This window comes from Dipodomys ordii, unplaced genomic scaffold (genome assembly GCF_000151885.1).
Source record: "Dipodomys ordii isolate 6190 unplaced genomic scaffold, Dord_2.0 Scaffold15, whole genome shotgun sequence".
Taxonomy (NCBI): domain Eukaryota; kingdom Metazoa; phylum Chordata; class Mammalia; order Rodentia; family Heteromyidae; genus Dipodomys; species Dipodomys ordii.
Window position 1 is genome coordinate 9,022,595 of NW_012267231.1, and position 17,343 is coordinate 9,039,937.

Below are 17,343 nucleotides of genomic sequence, written 5' to 3' on the forward strand. Positions count from 1 at the left end.
TGGCTTTGAACTGTGATCCTCAGATCTTAGCCTCCTGAGTAGCTAGGATCACAGGTCTGGTGAAACATTTGATTTTTATGCTGCCATGTCTGTCTGGCTTTAACTTTATTAGATTGTTTGGTATCTTTCTTAAAAAAGCTTTATCTTACCAAAATTATAAAAGACTCTTGTATTTTATTCTAGTACTTATGTAATTTCATTCTAATTTATATTTTAATCATTAATTCAGTTAAACTTTTGGAGTAGATTTTTTTTCCTCAAAAATTTGTATTACAAAATTTTTATACAATTTGAAGCATTGTTATCAAATCTTCTAAATTCCATTCAGGTGAGATTATGACAGTTAATCAGTGGAGAATCCTAACAAGATTAAATATTTTTTAATAGGTTAAGCATCTACCTACTGGGTGCAAATATTTCAGTATATGTACTAGTTGAGTTCATGGAAGGGAACTCTTTTAGGAAATAGAATCTTAGTTAGATGCGTGTACACACTTAAAACTATGATGCCAGTCACCTGAGGTGCAATAGAAATGTATAGATGTGGCTCTCTTACAGGGGTGATCAGCTGGTACTAGGAAGGATCTGAACATTCGTATCCTAATACACAATACTACTTTCAGAATAATACATTGGAGATTAAAGTAGAGGTGAGATTTCAAAGCAGAAAATATTACGAATTGCAAAATATTACTAGTGGGGCCTTGGCCAAGGGTGTGGAGCTGCTGCTTCCTCTGAGGAAGACATTAGTTTTTGTCCTTTTCACATGGCAGCCTCTCTTGCTGCTGCCTGTCCTTCAGCTTCAACATTGCTTTGTCAGAAAAGCCCAATTTAAACACACTGGGTAGTAGTAGGAAGCAACAGCATTGCCATGAAGACAAGAGAAAAGATGATAACTTGGAGACGAGTAGCAAGACAGGCACAGAATGTTTACTATGAGGTAAAAAGGCAGAGAAATGAGAATTCAAGTAACTGAGAGGATGGTAACTAATGTCTTAGAGTGTATAGGGATAAGAATGAGCTCAAATAAAGGGTTTTGTTCATGCACATAGAAGACCTACTTGGTCTTCGAGGACAGAAGAAAGTACCAAATGGAAGAAACTGAAACAGTTTAGAAGTGGAAGAATGGAATGAAGTGGGATTGAGACCTTGGTGAAGAGATTTGAAATACCTGTATTAGCAAATTCCATCAAGAGGCAGCAAGATACACATGAAGGCATTGCTGAACCATGACGAGAATTGTGCTTGGAAAAAAGACTTTATAGAGGCCCCATCAGAAATACAGCCATCCAAGGTAGTAGTGGGCTGGTGTTTGTCATGGCAGGAGAGGGTGGAAGCAGTAGAAAGTCATTTAAATGTGGCTGTGAGGTCCATGTAAACTTGGGAGGAAGGCTAATGAAACTAGGAGAGATCCAGTGAACTGTGAGAGTAGAGGAGAGTTGAAAATAAGAGAGTCAACAACTTCAGTAGAACTGGGCACCTGTAATCTTAGCTACTTGGGAGGTTGAGATCTGAGGATTGAGGTTCAAAGCCAGCCTGGGCAAGAAACTCTGTGAGACCCTTGTCTCCAATAAACCACTCAGGAAACTGGAAGTGGTGCTGTGGCTCAAGGGGTAGAGCACTCTCCTTGAGCTGAAGAACTCAGGGACAGCGCCCATGCCCATAGTTCAAGCCCCATGACCGACAAAAAACCCCAGAAAACCAACAACTTCAGTAGGCGGCTGTGTTGCAAGTGAGGAGGTGTTACCAAGAAGTTCTTGCAGATCGCTGAGGAGTCCCGTATGTGCCAATATGAGAAGGCAAAGCGAAGTCCGGGGACTATGGGATGCCTCAGCCAAAAGATTGAGCTTACTGAGTGTGAAAGAAGTAAGTGAATGGGGAAAGAACATTGAGGAAAGAAGGAGCCAGAAGTTATAAATTGGAGCAGTGCAGAGATGGAAAGCAGATGGGGAACTATAACTGAAGTAATTATCACTTTGTGATAAATAAATGTATCACTTAGAAGTCTGCAAGGACAAATTTGGGCCTTTGATTTAAGGAACCAAATTGGGCTTGAGTTGCTTTGTGTAGCATAGCATTCACAGTATCTGCATATAGTGCCTGTACTTATTTTTTTGGGGGTCAGGTCATGGGGCCTGAACTCTGGGCCTGGGTGCTGTCCTTCAGCTTTCAGCTCTTCAGCTCAAGGCTAGCGCTCTACCACTTGAGCCACAGTGCCTCTTCCAGCTTTTTTCTTTTTGCTTATGTGGTGCTGAAGAATCGAACCCAGGGCCTCATGCATGCAGGGCAAGCGCTCTACCATTGAGCCACCTTCCCAGCCCAGTGCCTGTACTTTATTTCCACAACCAGTAATAATACATTGTAAGCTGTGTTCATTAATACTGAATAAGCCTGTTATTTCTGATTGGTTGCTTAACCACATCTGTTTTTCAGGAAGCAGGAAATGTATTCTTTGTATTGCTTGTAATTACTTGTATTCTGTCTTTAACATTTACAGTTAATATATGAAAAGAAATGTGTTGTTCCTTTCTCTTTTAGGAACAAAAAGTACATGAATGAAAACCACTTTTTTAATCTTTATTATCATTATATTTGTAGACTATTCGAAGAAAGAAGAAAGTTCAGATACCCGTAAGTCGTCCTGAACCAGAGCCAGTATCTGATAATGAAGAAGATAGTTATGAGGAGGAGGAAGTGCATGACCCACGAAGTAGCCGAGGTGCCGTGGGTAACAGGAGGAGTGAGAAGAGTTGGGCAAGAGATAGGAGTGCAAGTAGAGAGAGGAGTTTATCTCCACGGTCAGACAGACGATCAGTGGCCTCCAGTCAGCCCGCCAAACCCACCAAAGTCACATTGGTGAAATCCCGAAAAAATGAAGGTATTCTCTATTAACTCTTTTATTACTCTTTTCACATGACGATTCTAGGACTAATTTTAATTTAATTTCAGTGGGAAGTAACAGTGCCCTCTTTTCATGTCTTTGTTTTCTTTGCCTTAAATCCTTTTATGGCAAGCTTCAAGGATTTCCCATTTTCTTGTCTTAAATCATACTTCAAATTAATTGTTTAATGGTTGGTTTGCATTTGTTGTGAAGAACTATATACAAAGTATGCTAATGCGGAGCTGGTGAAGGTGGCTCACCTGTAATCCTAGCAACTCAGGAGGCTGAGATCTGAGGATTGCGGTTCAAAGCCAGCCCTGGCAGGAAAGTCCGTGAGACTCTTATCTCAAATAAACCACTAGAAAACCGGAAGTGGTGCTGTGACTCAAGCAGTAGAGCACTTGCCTTGAGCTGAAGAGCGCAGGACAGCACCCCGGCCCAGAGTTCAAGCCCCACGACCAAAATAACCCAAAAAGTATGCTAATGTGATATTATACCTCACCAAAGTACAGTTCAGTGTTTTTATAGTTGTGTGAACAGTGGAGTGGGGTAGGCTGTTTTCTAAATGGAGGGATTGAAGAGAAGGAGCTAATTCATTATGTGCTTTTCTCCAAAATACAATACTTCATGTGATGCTGTGGCTCAAGTGGTAGAGCAATACCCTTGAGCACAAAGAGGCCCAGGGACAGGGCCCAGGCCCTGAGTTCAAGCCCCAGGACTTAGGGTGGAGGAGGAATATATATATATAGTACTTCAACATTTTTAAACTGGCCCTACTATTTTTCTCACTCATCAAATTTAACTTTTTAATGCATGACTGATCATTTTTGATTGAAAAGATGAATTCAGAGTACTGTGAAGGCTCACTCACACACCTGTAGCTTCTCTCCTTCCTACAGAAGACTTCCCGTGAACTGTGTACATGAGCTGTTTTTACTTTACTCACTGCTCACTCTTTAAATCCTGCTGGCCTGGTGTCTTCCTGTCCCTACACTAAGACTAGTAGAGACATTCACTTTCCATGTTACCGTTACTTTTTTTTAGTAAATTTCGCGTATTTAACCACTCCCAACTTTTAAAATAATGTTTTCCTTCCATGTCTGTATTATTATATATTATTATTATATGTATTATTATATCCTTCTGGGTCCCTCACTTCCCTTGCTTTGCAAGCTCATTCTCATGTTACTCTTTCTCTGTAGGGTTCCTCCCTCCATCGCCCCTCCCCGCTCCAAACCCATTGTGGGGGCTTGAACTTAGGGCCTGGGTGTACTGTCCCTGAACTCTTACTCAAGGCTAGTGCTTACCACTTGGAGCCATGGTGTCACTTCCACTCTGGAGGTTTCTGTCCCAGAATGTCTCCTAGTACTGAATATGATGTCTTTAGGCAATTTGGTCTTGTTACCTCAGGTCACTGCTGATGTTGGCAGTACTTGTCTGGCCTGGATCTGTGCTATCATGCATATTCATTGAAATGTCCCTTCAGGACCTCTCAAATCAACACGTCGCATATAAAATGCTGGTTTTTCCATTTATAATGAAGTATTCAAAGAAATATATTTCATTCTCTCCTGTGTCTCCAGCCAGGCACAGATGACATAGTAGTTCTTGACATCTCTTCCTGTGCATAGTAATAGAGCCTAACTTTCTAAATACCACCCCCTTCTTTCTTTCCCTTCTGCTACTTCCTTTTCCCAGGCTGCCACCATGTTTTAAGTGGACTCTGATCTCATGACTGGTTTCTGGATAGCTTTCAGTGGGTTCTGTAAAACTCTTCACTCAAGTTTTTTCTTTTTTCTTTTTGGTCCCTTTCTCTTTATTTTCGTTGCCAGCCACACTGGACTTAGACCTCTTCATACATGCTTTCTTTCATACGTTCTGGTGCATTTGTTTTGAACAGTCTGTCAACATCTTCAGCCTTCTACATACAAAGACACTTTTCAGGTTTCATTTTAGTATTTATTAGGCTTTAGCTTTAGTGTTTTGTTTTTCTTCTCAAGGAGGCTTTGTCTGACAACCTATAGATGTAGATCCTTGTATTCCCATTATTTCAACTCCTTGTTGTACTTAGAATTGCCATAACATTTTCCCTCTACTAGTTTGTCAGAGTGCAGGGATTTTCTCATCTGCAGCTTTATTCATAATGCCTGGTGTATAGTTATTATATACCCAAGGAAATGCTTGGAATGAATGAATAAATGCATGAGAATATTCGGGCCCATCTGTGCAGTGGTCATTTGTAAGCTTTTAATCTTAAATAAGAACAGTCTTTTAATCCTACGTTCTTCCAATATAGAGAGCATTTCCAAAGGACACAGGATTCCCTGCCTAGATTTACTCAAAGTCTGTCCTGCTCATGAGTGCTGCCTATTTACTTTAAGTTAAACTGTAACTATGATAGAACTTTGAGATGCTTGAGAAGCAAGCATGTTAACCTATCTCAGATTAAAAACAATCTCTTCTGGTTTTTTAGGGGATTTTTTTGTTTTGTTGTTGTTTTTTAAAATGCAGTGAGACTTGAGTTCTTTCTCTCCTTACAAAACTAAAAGCATGCTTTTATTTCTCATACTGGTGGTTGTAGTTGTTGGCCTTCTTTTGTTCTCTTCTGTTTTGTTTGAGAGAGAGTCTTGCTATGTAGCCCAGGCTGACCTCTAACTTAGAATTCTCCTGCCTCAGTCTCCTGAGTGCTGAGATTCCGTATATCCTTTATCACAACCAACTTTGGTTCTTGATTTTTGAAAAATGTGTTTTCCATAGTTGTGAGAGAACTAGGGAAGTTCTCTGGACAGTGTAACTTTCTTAATTCTCACCATTCCCTCAGCACAGGTACAATTAGTATTGCCTCCCTCTTGAATTCTTTGTTGGTTGCATAAAGGAAACAGAATCAGCATTTTACCCTTCGCTCACATCTGCCTGGCTGGTGGTAAGCATCGCAGTAGTACACTGCAGTGTGTACCGGTGCTCTGAATGCGTTTCCCATGTCAGGGAGGATCAAAAATACTTTTGGTCTGGGAGCCAGAAGTACATGTTTGACAACAGTTATCAGTAAAATCACAAAACTTTCCAAAGTCTTTCAAACAGCAAGTAGTTTACTATTTTAACATGGTATTCTTGTAACATTCAGAGAAGCTAGTGTGTCAGTATATGGTGAGAAAGGAATGATTTTCTCTTCAGGGCTTTCTCTTTCAGTAGAACACTAACATTCTGCTTTCATATTGGCATTTTATGCTTTTTGATGATTAAATGAAGTGTTTTATTTTTAAGGTGGCTAAAAATAGTTTAACATCTTTGTGCTTTAAACCTTTATATAATAATTATTAGTATTACACTTCACAATCTACTTAAATATCTTGGAATTTTTCACTGAAGACATTTGAATATGTTATTTCAGAATATGGTCTCCGATTGGCCAGCCATATATTTGTAAAGGAAATTTCACAAGACAGTTTGGCAGCGAGAGATGGCAATATCCAAGAAGGCGATGTTGTATTGAAGGTATAGTCATATGCTTCATTATAATGAACTGAAATAGAAAACAAATTCTAGAATTAACATATAACCTCCACTTATGTTTGAAGCGGTTTGGCCAGAGAAGTAAAACTGATTGTTTGGGGCATAGGTGCCTAAATTACTAAATTACCTTTATCCATTATTACATGTCAACAGTGATACTTTAGGGGTGTGGAGTTATTCTGAGATATGAATTGCTGCAAATATAAATCATGCATCAGTAGCAGCCACTTTGTAGGTAAATAGGCCTGTCCTTACATACTACATATTAAATATCTTCGACAACTTTTCTAGGTAGTTTTAAATATTTTATTAGCTTACTAACAAGCGGTAGAATGGGACAAGCTTTAAGGGAGGAGTTTTGGAGTTACTAATTTGGTTTTATCTGACAGAACACAGTATAGTAAAGATTTTACTGTTTCAGGAAAGTAGAATACTTTGGTGATTTAGGAAGAAGTATAAAGGGAATCTGCTGGTTCTTGTGAACCAGGAAATAGTTGGGCTATTCCTGTTTATAACAGATCAGAGGGCTATCATTTATACGTTGTCATTTACCTTTCAACTTACAGTTTCTTTCCTTTTGCAGATAAATGGTACTGTGACAGAAAATATGTCATTGACAGATGCAAAGACATTGATAGAAAGGTCTAAGGGCAAGTTAAAAATGGTAGTTCAGAGAGATGACCGGGCTACCCTATTGAACGTCCCTGATCTTTCTGACAGTATTCATTCTGCTAATGCCTCTGAGAGAGACGGTGAGTATGAGTCTGTTCAGAGGTTCCCACAATTTATTTCTTAAAGTACTAGAAAGATTTGACATGTCAGAGTGAAAGATAGACATTTTCAAAATATAAAAACTTTTAGACTGCCAGGCATATTGGCTTGTATCTGTAATCCTAGCTACTTCAGAAGTAGAGATAAGAGGATTGTGATTTGAGATGTGTTTGGGCAGAAAGGTTAGTTAGACCTTATCCAAGTGTGGTAGTACATGCCTGTAATTCAGCTACCTGGGAAGTATAGGTATAAGGATGGGCTACTTGGGTAAAAAGTGTGAGGCTCTGTCTGAAAAGTAATTAAAGCATGCAGGGCTGGAGGTATGGCTTAAGTAGTAGCACGCTTGCCTAACAAGTTCAAGGCAGCTCACAACTGTTGACTTGATTACTGGCTGATGAAAACAATGCTTAAATCTGTCATTTTTCATGAAATTATGCTTAGTAGCTATGTGTAATGTCTCTGGTATTCCTTAATGATTTCACGAGAAAATAACATCTTTTTATTTAACAGACATTTCAGAAATTCAGTCACTAGCATCCGATCATTCTGGTCGCTCACATGACAGACCTCCTCGCCGTAGCCGGTCACGCTCTCCTGACCAGCGATCAGAGCCCTCTGATCATTCCAGACACTCTCCTCAGCAGCCCAGCAGTGGCAGGTAATCATACCCTATCATTTAGAATAAAATGCTTCTATTTGCTTGGTACTTGATATGGTTATCTTTGTACAGTATATGTGCATACCACATGTACACCTTATATATAATTTTGTTCTTTAATTTCTTTTGCTGGTACCAGGATTTGAATTCAAAATGTTGTATTCTCAGCTGGCTCTTTACCAGTTGAGCCATACCCCCAACTGGGCTTTTGCTGTTTTTTTGTTTGTTTGTTTGTTTTTGTTTTGTTTTTTGTTAAACGTCTGGATTTTATTCAAGGATACTCATGAAGGTTTAGAAAATAAAGGTTATAGAACCTGGAGGGTTGCTGGTTATTTTGGAGAAGAAGCCTAGCAGACCTTTCTGCCTTGGTTGGCTTTAAATCTTGGTCTTCCAGATCTCAGCCTCCTAGGTAGCTGCTTTTCCAGGTATGAGCCACTGGCGCCTGGCACACCTTAGGCTTCTGAGTTGTTTTGTGTATTTTAGAATCTGTTATTGCCTACTAAGAATGATAAATAGCATCTTTTCCATTGTGTTAGAGGTAATAAAGTGCAGAGATTTATTTGGGCTTTGGAGCCAGACTCCCTGGTTCCTAGTCCCAGAGTTGCCACCAGAAGTAAAATAGGCAGAGCATATATTAATTACATTATGGTAGTTAATAATAGTGGTAAGTTAGTTTCAAAATGGGCTTCTAAATCTGGAATGCAGCTATGTCAGTGTTACCAGGAAGATTAAATGTTTGAGTGAGACATTTCCATCCAAAATACAGGTGTTGAGTCATGTTAAGATAATTGGGATCAAAGACTCCTTACTGTAGAGTTCACTTAATTATGGCAGAATTGTTCAGGAGTAAGTTTTAATATGTATGCACAGAAGATATACATGTGCTTAAATAGGAGACTTAACAGAAGTCTCGGTAGAAGACCTATAGCAGAAGTCTTTAAAACTCTTGGCTTTAAAAGATTGTTTTCTTATATATCTTCTATTACCATTCATAATTGTTTTCTTTGAGAAATAATTATTAGAGAACTGTAAGCATTTTATTTTAGTTACTGTCAATATTGCTTAGTTTCCTCTGGAACCTACATTTAGCATACCCAGTAGGTCAAAAGGCATTGCTGAAACATTCTAATATATCATTTGAATACTTTTTTTAAAAAATCATTTCACCTGTGGAAATTTTTCATTTTTTTGATTGGTGAATTTCAGATTTAGTAACTAACTAATTAGTTCTAATCTGATTTTAGCCCTTTGTCCATAACATTGCTCAACATCCACTAAAGACATAGAAATGTAAAAATTTCACTTCATCACTTAAATTATGCACATTATATGTCCTCTTGGCTTGGGAGGACAACCCTAACTTTTACCTTGGGTTTTAGGTGACATTTTCACAGAATTATGGGTAGAGAAACACTTGGCAGATAATGTAACCATTTCAACACAATGATCATAATGTAATACTTCACCGTGTTAACTGAGCTGCTAGTGTGCATACAGGAAGAATTTTTTCATGCTTTTTTTTTTTTTAAGACTGGGCTCAAAGTTGTTTTTCATTGCAAAAAACTATTTGTAATGTCTTGGAAAAACGTGTTATTTTGTTCTATACTGTAGCTACAGGTCTGCATTGCTTAACAACATAGCCACTAGTCATGTGTGACAGTTGAGCATTTAAGAATCCAAATTGAATATGTAAGAGGGGGACACAGAAATGGAGAGACAGGGTGAACAAGTGCAGCAGTGGTACTCATTAGACACCATTGGAAATGAATTCTACAACTAGTAGGAGGGGAAAAAAGGGAGGGAAAACCTGGGAAGGAGCAAAGGAAGATGTGATGTTGTCCAAAAAAAAAATGTAATTACCTAATTTATGAAATGGTAACTCCTCTGTATAACACCTTAATAAATTTTTTTAAGTTCAAATTGAGGTGGATTCTAATTGAGATGGCATTAGATTTTGAGGACAGAACAAAAGAATGTAACTTCATTAGTTATTTATATTGACTACAATATGAAATGATTTAGATATGCTAGATTAAAATTTATTGATTCCTTCTCATCTTAACATGGGTACAAGAAAATTTTAAGTAATGTTAACTGCTCACTGTGTACCTGTGTTGAGTAAGGCTATGCCGCAGTCTCATGTATTATTGAATGATACCTCCATCTTTTGGTTGGTAATGGGAATGCACAGAAAGGAACAATAATTTTTCCAATGCCAGGCCCATAATAAACTTTGCTACTATGACTGTATTTTTCCATTTCATTTTTGTTATATAGATACGTAACCTGCTTACATAGTTTTGTTCTTAAACGATTCTACTTTTAAGTGCTAAGCAATTAACAAATTTTACAATATTTTGTCAGAACTGATCCATATTGAAGTTGTCTTCCCTTCTTCTGCCCTGTTCTTGCACAAGTGACTTTCAGAATCTCTTTAAGCTTTTTTGTTTTCTATTTTAATACTATGTAGTCTCCGGAGCAGAGAAGAGGAGAGAATTCTTAAACCTGGAGCTGTTTCAACTCCAGTAAAGCATGTAAATGATCACACACCCAAAGCAGTGGAAGAAGTTACAGTTGAAAGAAATGAAAAGCAAACACCTACTCTACCAGGTAAGCGTAACAAAATACCAAGTGCAGAAATGTTTGTAATCCAGTTCTAGTAATTATCAGAACTCAAAGATTTCAAAGATGAAAATAGTACTACCCATATGTACATTTTTTTGCATATATAAACTTTGAATGTTTTCCTTATCGATAGAAGGCTGCTTATCAGTAACCTTCCATGAATGCTCTTATTTTTTTCTAACAAAATATTTGGTGAACAGCCACCTGGAGTAAGGCTCCTTTCCTGTATTGATTATCCTTAATAAAGACAAACTAATTTTTAGAGGACTGGAATCAGTAGAACATTTGCCTAGCAGACACAGGCCCTGTGTTCAGTACCTAGCATTCCAAAAAGAAAAGGAGAAATGTTAAGTTGGCTTAAAAAATTTAAAAAGTTTTACTGATTAGTACTGTTTTTATAAAAATTTTATGATGTATACTTTGTAAACTCTATTTGGAGGCTCTAGACTAAGAATTTGCCAAGGTCTAAAATCAGTGGCCCCAAAGACCTAGAGACTGTTTCTAATGTGTCACACTTCCTTCTCTCTTATCTGTCTTGCTCTGCTTGGTCAGTAGAAGAAATATGGATTCCTAAAAACAAATTTATTATGATGCAGAATAATGGCTACATTGTTAGTTTCTGCTTTTGGTGATACCAGATTTGAACCTCAGAGCTTCACATTTGATAGGTGCTCTACCACTTGAGCCACACTAGCTCTCTGGTCTTTACTTTTGTTATTTTTCTTATTGAGTCTCACTTTTGGCTGGGACTGTCCTCACCACTTTCCTCCTGTTCTGCTTTCCACATAACTAGAATAACAGCACAATTGCACCCAACTTTTGTATCGGTTGAGTTGAGGTCTTGTGAACATTTTGCCCAGACTGGCCTCAAACCACAATCTTCCTGATCCCAGCCTCCCAAGTCACTTGGATTATAGATGTGAGCCAGTGCACATTGCTTACATTAACAGTCTTAGCAAAGAAAAGTTCGGATTCTGTCTTACTCTGTTTTCCTTTTGTGGAGAACATCGAGTTTTCAGATCCGAATAGCTTGGAGCTATAGGAAGCACATGGGACCCTATGACATGCGTACTGTTAACAAAGACTGCAGAATTTATAACTGTGACAAGTACTCTGTGTCCTCTGGTATATATACTCCTTATCTCTTTGTTTGCTGATGAATCATACTTGTGTTTGTATAATTGTATTTGTTTTTCACTAGTTTCTAGTATTGTTTTTATTAAATGATTCCTGTATGGTTTAAATTTCCTTTCACTTAGAACCAAAGCCTGTATATGCCCAAGTTGGACAACCAGATGTGGATTTACCTGTCAGTCCTGCTGATGGTGTCCTGCCTAATTCAACCCATGAAGATGGCATTCTTCGGTATTGTAGCTTTCAAATTGTACTGTCCTCTTTGTCTATTAGTAAACATTTTTCAGAGGAAGAATTTAATTAGAATAAAAGTAGTATTGCATATACTTTAAAAAAAATCAGGTCATCTAAAAAATATTCTAAGGGCTTTCTCTTATTTAGCAGGTTTTTATGTTAGGGTCAGATTATAGAGAAAGGGATTTTTTTGGATGATTTCTTATTCTCTATCTAAATTTTAGGTCAGTATAAAATGTTTTCTATTCAAACATCATAATTTCCACAAACATTTTATGTGCCCTAGCATTAAACAAATAGGCAAATATATAAATAAATATTTCCCAATTTCAGAACTTTTTTTTTTTTTAGTTGTTTGGTTTAGTAATTTGAGTAGTTGTAATTTAAGAGAAAAAAAGACTTTAAAAAATACTTTATGTTTGGAATGATGAGCCTTTTTGGTCAGGAATGTACAGAAGGGAAAGTAAAGGGTAATTTGTAATTAAAATATTTTTGCTTAACCAATGTCTTCTAAGACATCTTTTTAGTGTTTGAGGATGTCACCGAGTTTCAGCACTACTTTAGAGGGACTCTGCATGTGTCTAGTTTTTCAATTCTCTTTCTAACAAGGATGAAGCAGGGATTAGATATTTCCAAGTGACTGTAAGATACCTATTTTAAAATTCAGAGTATTCCAATGTAAGTGAACTACCTGTGACCTGCCAGGAGCCTGCCAGCTGCAGAGTTGAAAACCGCTGTCAAAGGAAAAGAGAGATTATAGTGCATCGGGGCCTGGCTCTGACTTTCCAGTAGTAGTAGAACGAGCTACTTTTGTGCTGCAGTGTCTACTTCTATAAGATGACACTTTTTGTGATGGCATGAATTGTTATGGGGAAAAAAATGAAAGCTTTATTAAAACCACTGGGAATGCTTCATACATACATGTCATGTCCAGGAATCTTACTTGAGAGTTGAGAAAGTACTGTTTTATAAAAAAAATTATAAATTGAGTTACATAAAGCAGTGCTTCCATGTCAAATTTAAATAATTCTAACACTTTGTTTTTCAGAAGTTAACAGTGCTGTTAATTATAGTTATAATGCTGTTTTATTTGATTAGTAGTATGTAGAATGTTTTATTCTGAATATAGTTTTTACTATAGCAGCTTGCTGTAACTTTTCAAGTTTCTACTAATTGTTTCAAATGAAATGTCTGTTTTTACAGGCCCAGCATGAAATTGGTAAAATTCAGAAAAGGAGATAGTGTGGGTTTGCGGCTAGCTGGTGGCAATGATGTTGGGATATTTGTAGCTGGTGTTCTAGAAGATAGTCCTGCAGCAAAAGAAGGCTTAGAAGAAGGCGATCAAATCCTCAGGGTACGTCAGTATATCAAATTCACACGGATCTCTAGAAGAGGACACCAGACCACACCAAATCTAGTGTTATAATTAGATTGTAATCTGTGTTCAGGCTCTTGAGCAAGTTAAGCTTTCAGACAGAGTATCAGGTCTGACTTGTATTAGATAGGTCACTTCTCAGTCTTATATTTGCTCTTATTCACTGCCATGTTGTGTTACTGTGTGGTATGATGTTAGAACCTACAAGCAACAAGTGCCAGATTCCTGTAGTACTGAGATTTTTTTTAATGTTCAGTTCAACATACAGACTGGCAAGATGCCCCAAATCTCAGCTTGCCAGATAGCAACATGAGGCATTCTTCCTCCATGGGAGTGATCTTTGTAGTAGTTGCCACACAACCTCTGGAACTTTCTTTACCCCAGATAATGGCTCAGATACAATGTGGGGACACTTAACACATGCACATATGAAACCACCCTGGTTCTGTAGCTGCACACTTCACAAGAAACTGGATCACTCAAAAAAAGCCTGGGAAGCCTGGGCTAGGTAGGGGTCTCTCAGTGATGCCTTTCCTTTTCCCCTTTTTTCCCTGTCCAAGGGAACTCTGTTCCTCTTTACTTCATTTTACCCCGAACAGGGTTTTCTAGGAATGATACTATTTTTATCTGCCTCTCACATCTCATTTTAGAATATCCAGATCTCCATTTGATTTCTGTAGATCAACTGTATCCCATCTTAATTAAAAAATTAAGTCAGTCATGAGAATTCCCTCATTCTCTCTATTTTGCTACCTCAAAGTGTCGCTGCTGCCTCTGTTCTGGTTTGTCTGCTTTCACAGGACCTCCTGTCTGTATGAATTCAATCTCCTGTCTACTCTAGAAACTCACACCTTCGTTCCTTCTCTCCCTTCCTCCTCTCTTGCTCTTCATCTGTTGTCCACTTTCTGTTGTCCTGTTTCTCTGCTTCGTTATTTAACTTATTCAAGGGATGGTTGAATCCCTTTCCTTCCAGTCACTCTGGTCATAGGTTTCATCTTAACCACTGTCATCATTGATGAGTGCAACCTCAGCTGTCATCATACATCATGTTGTACATCCTTCTTGAAGACTGTTCTTCCTTATATTCACTATCTGTGTTGTAAGGGCTGGAGGCATTGCTCAAGTGGGGAGGCACCAGGGCCCTAGTTCAAAACCCACTAAAAGTCTAGTACTAGTAAAAGTGAAAATGAATAAGTGTTCCTATAAAAGAGAGTTGTTTGGCTTTTGATTTTGTCTTTTTAATGTGGGAAATTTCCAAAAGGCAGAAAGAAGGATTAACCCTCCATCCCCTACCCCATGGTGACATTTTGAGAGATTTCATTTTGGTACCTTGGAATTTATGATACAAGTAAATTGCAAGTAAATAATGAGTTGCCTACTTACGGAGTTGCTGTTACAGGATCACCACAATGCACTCTATCATTTTCACATCCTTTTTTCTTTTGATTTCTTTTGTAGCAACTAGTAAAAAGTAGGGCTGTATTGGAAATTCATAGAATTAATAAGATTTGAAACCAAGAGAGTTCACAATAATAAAAGTTGTCCTTTTTGGTCCAAATTAGTTAAATTTTACAATAGATGATCTTTAGTTCAGGATACATTGTCACTAAATTCACATCTTTATTTACTTGGTTTCTGCTTCTTTAAAATTAAAGCTTATTTATTTTCTCCAAAACAAAATAAGTTTTTGGGGGCCTGGGAATGTGGCTTAATGGTAGAATGCTTGCCTACCATGCATGAAATTCTGCAGTACCACATAAATAAAAGAAGCTGGAAGTGACGCGGTGGCTCAAGTGGTAGAGTACTAGCTCCGAGCAAAAGAAGCTCAGAGACAGTCCACAGGCCCTGAGTTCAGGCCCCATGACTTGCCAAAAAAAAACCTAAGTTTTTTTTTTCCTTTTAAAAGTGTAATATTTTCAAACTAGGTAGACTCTGAAATGTACTTACATTCTTAAAGCAGTCAAGGTTCATGTATGGACTCTTACTTTAATAGGTAAACAATGTAGATTTCACCAATATCATACGAGAAGAAGCTGTTCTTTTCCTCCTTGACCTCCCTAAAGGTGAAGAAGTGACCATATTGGCTCAAAAGAAGAAGGATGGTAAGATATGCTCAGAGAATGGAGAAAGTAAACTGGTAGGAATTTGGAGGACTTTTATAGAGATCAAGTTTTTTAAAGTAAATTGGAGCTGACTATGGTAGTACAAGCCTCTAATGCCAGCACTCAGGAGCGTAGGGCTTGCTGGGGAGCATAGCAAAAGAAATAAAGAAAGAAATCAGTGATAATTAAATCTGTTGCTTTCTGAGCTAATTTTATTTAAGTTTTTTTAGAAGCACACAGTCTTGGCCATCAGCACAGCACATTGATAGGCCCAGTATTTATGGCATTTTAATTCAAGTAAAATACCAGTGAACCCTTTACAAAAGTGATGAAAAAAATTACCTATCAGAACTATAGAAAACACATAACCTTTCCAAATTTTACTCTGACGTTTTCTGAGCAATGCACTCAGGTGGTTGTGCTACAATACATACATTTTATTACTGAGAAGGAGGTTTTCCAGCCTTAGCACTATTGACATTTTAGCTCAGGTAAATCTGTCTGAAGGGCTTCTTTGTGCATTGGGTGTTTCAGAACATCCTGAGCCTCTCTCACTATAGGAGATGTTTTTAGTGTACTTTTCTGCCCCTTCAACTTACAGTTGAAACATTCAGCGTGCCTACACATGCTGGCAAGAGTGTCTGGGGAGTGGAGGGGAGCACAGTCACCCATGTGGGAAAAACTGACTTACAATATGGAATAAGGAAGTGGTGCTGTGGCTCAAGTGGTAGAGCGCTAGGCTTGACACAAAGAGGCTCAAGGACAATGCCCAGGCCCTGGGTTCCAGCCTCACAACAACAACAAAAGAACATTTAGTCTCATTTCAGGCTGGGAACATGGCTCAGTGGTAGAGTGCTTGCCTTGTATGCATGAGGCCCTGGATTTGATTCCTCAGCACCACATAAGCAGAAAAAGCCGGAAGTGGCACTATGGCTCAAGCAGTAGAGCACTAGCCTTGAGCTGAAGGGCTGAGGGACAGTGCCCAGGCCCAGAGTTCAGGCCCATGACCACCCCCCCCCCAAAAAAAATGGAATAAATAGAAATGATATGAATAGAAAGTAGACCTGCAGCATTAGTGGTGCTTCTGAGTATTGAACTCAGGGCCTTGGGCTTGCTAGGAGGCACTTGATCCTTTGAGCCAGGCCTCCAGCCCAGGTATATGACTTTGTGCAAATTACTTTGATATGGTTCTGCATCATTTTTCTTAAGTGCATAATGAGATGCCAAGTGACCATTTCATGAGGCATGGTGAATGTGATCGATGGGAAGAAGTCCTTGCATAACACCTGATGAAGCAAAAGCTGGGCATTTGCTGGATCGGGGTGTTTTCATAATGTCTTGTTGTGGATCGATTATTTACCCACTATGTATTGATAATTCGTTTATTTTGATTTCTTTTAGTTTATCGCCGAATTGTGGAATCAGATGTAGGAGATTCTTTCTATATTAGAACCCATTTTGAATATGAAAAGGAATCTCCCTATGGACTTAGTTTTAACAAAGGAGAGGTGTTCCGTGTCGTGGATACCTTGTACAATGGAAAACTTGGCTCATGGCTTGCTATTCGAATTGGCAAAAATCATAAGGAGGTAGAACGAGGCATCATTCCTAATAAGAACAGGTATGGATTGAATAACTGATAGGAAACTGCAATCTCCTTGGGGAGAATTTGGTAGTAGAGAGTTACTTTTCATTGTATTAAACTGAAGCCTGACTGACTTAGTTGTATAAACCCCTATTATTTTATTGTAATGTTGAATTTTAAACCGCATGTGAACTTCCACACAGTATTTTGACATTTCATCTTATTGTGGTTCTTTGTCCATATTGGGTTTTAAATAATTTTTAAAAATATTTATCCTTGGGGCTGGGAAGGTGGCTCAGTGGTAGAGCACTTGCCTTGCATGCCTGAGGCCCTGGATTCGATTCTTCAGCACCACATAAGCAAAAAGAAAAAAAGCCAGAAGTGGTGCTGTGGCTCAAGTGGTAGAGTGCTTGCCTTGAGCTGAAGAGCTGAGGGACAGCACCCAGGCCCAGAGTTCAGGCCCCA

The 17,343-nt window shown here is 38.3% G+C and overlaps 1 protein-coding gene across 1 annotated transcript in view; it reads left to right on the forward strand.

Annotated features, from left to right (window-relative positions):
* Positions 1-17,343, forward strand: part of Tjp1 (tight junction protein 1) — a 70,716-nt gene that overhangs the window by 15,234 nt on the left and 38,139 nt on the right. The window contains exons 4-12 of the mRNA XM_013011897.1: positions 2,599-2,878; positions 6,273-6,376; positions 6,978-7,146; positions 7,676-7,823; positions 10,294-10,433; positions 11,708-11,813; positions 13,020-13,170; positions 15,185-15,293; positions 16,695-16,914. Of these exons, the coding sequence (XP_012867351.1) occupies positions 2,599-2,878; positions 6,273-6,376; positions 6,978-7,146; positions 7,676-7,823; positions 10,294-10,433; positions 11,708-11,813; positions 13,020-13,170; positions 15,185-15,293; positions 16,695-16,914 (1,427 nt within the window). The remainder of the gene's footprint in view (positions 1-2,598; positions 2,879-6,272; positions 6,377-6,977; positions 7,147-7,675; positions 7,824-10,293; positions 10,434-11,707; positions 11,814-13,019; positions 13,171-15,184; positions 15,294-16,694; positions 16,915-17,343) is intronic.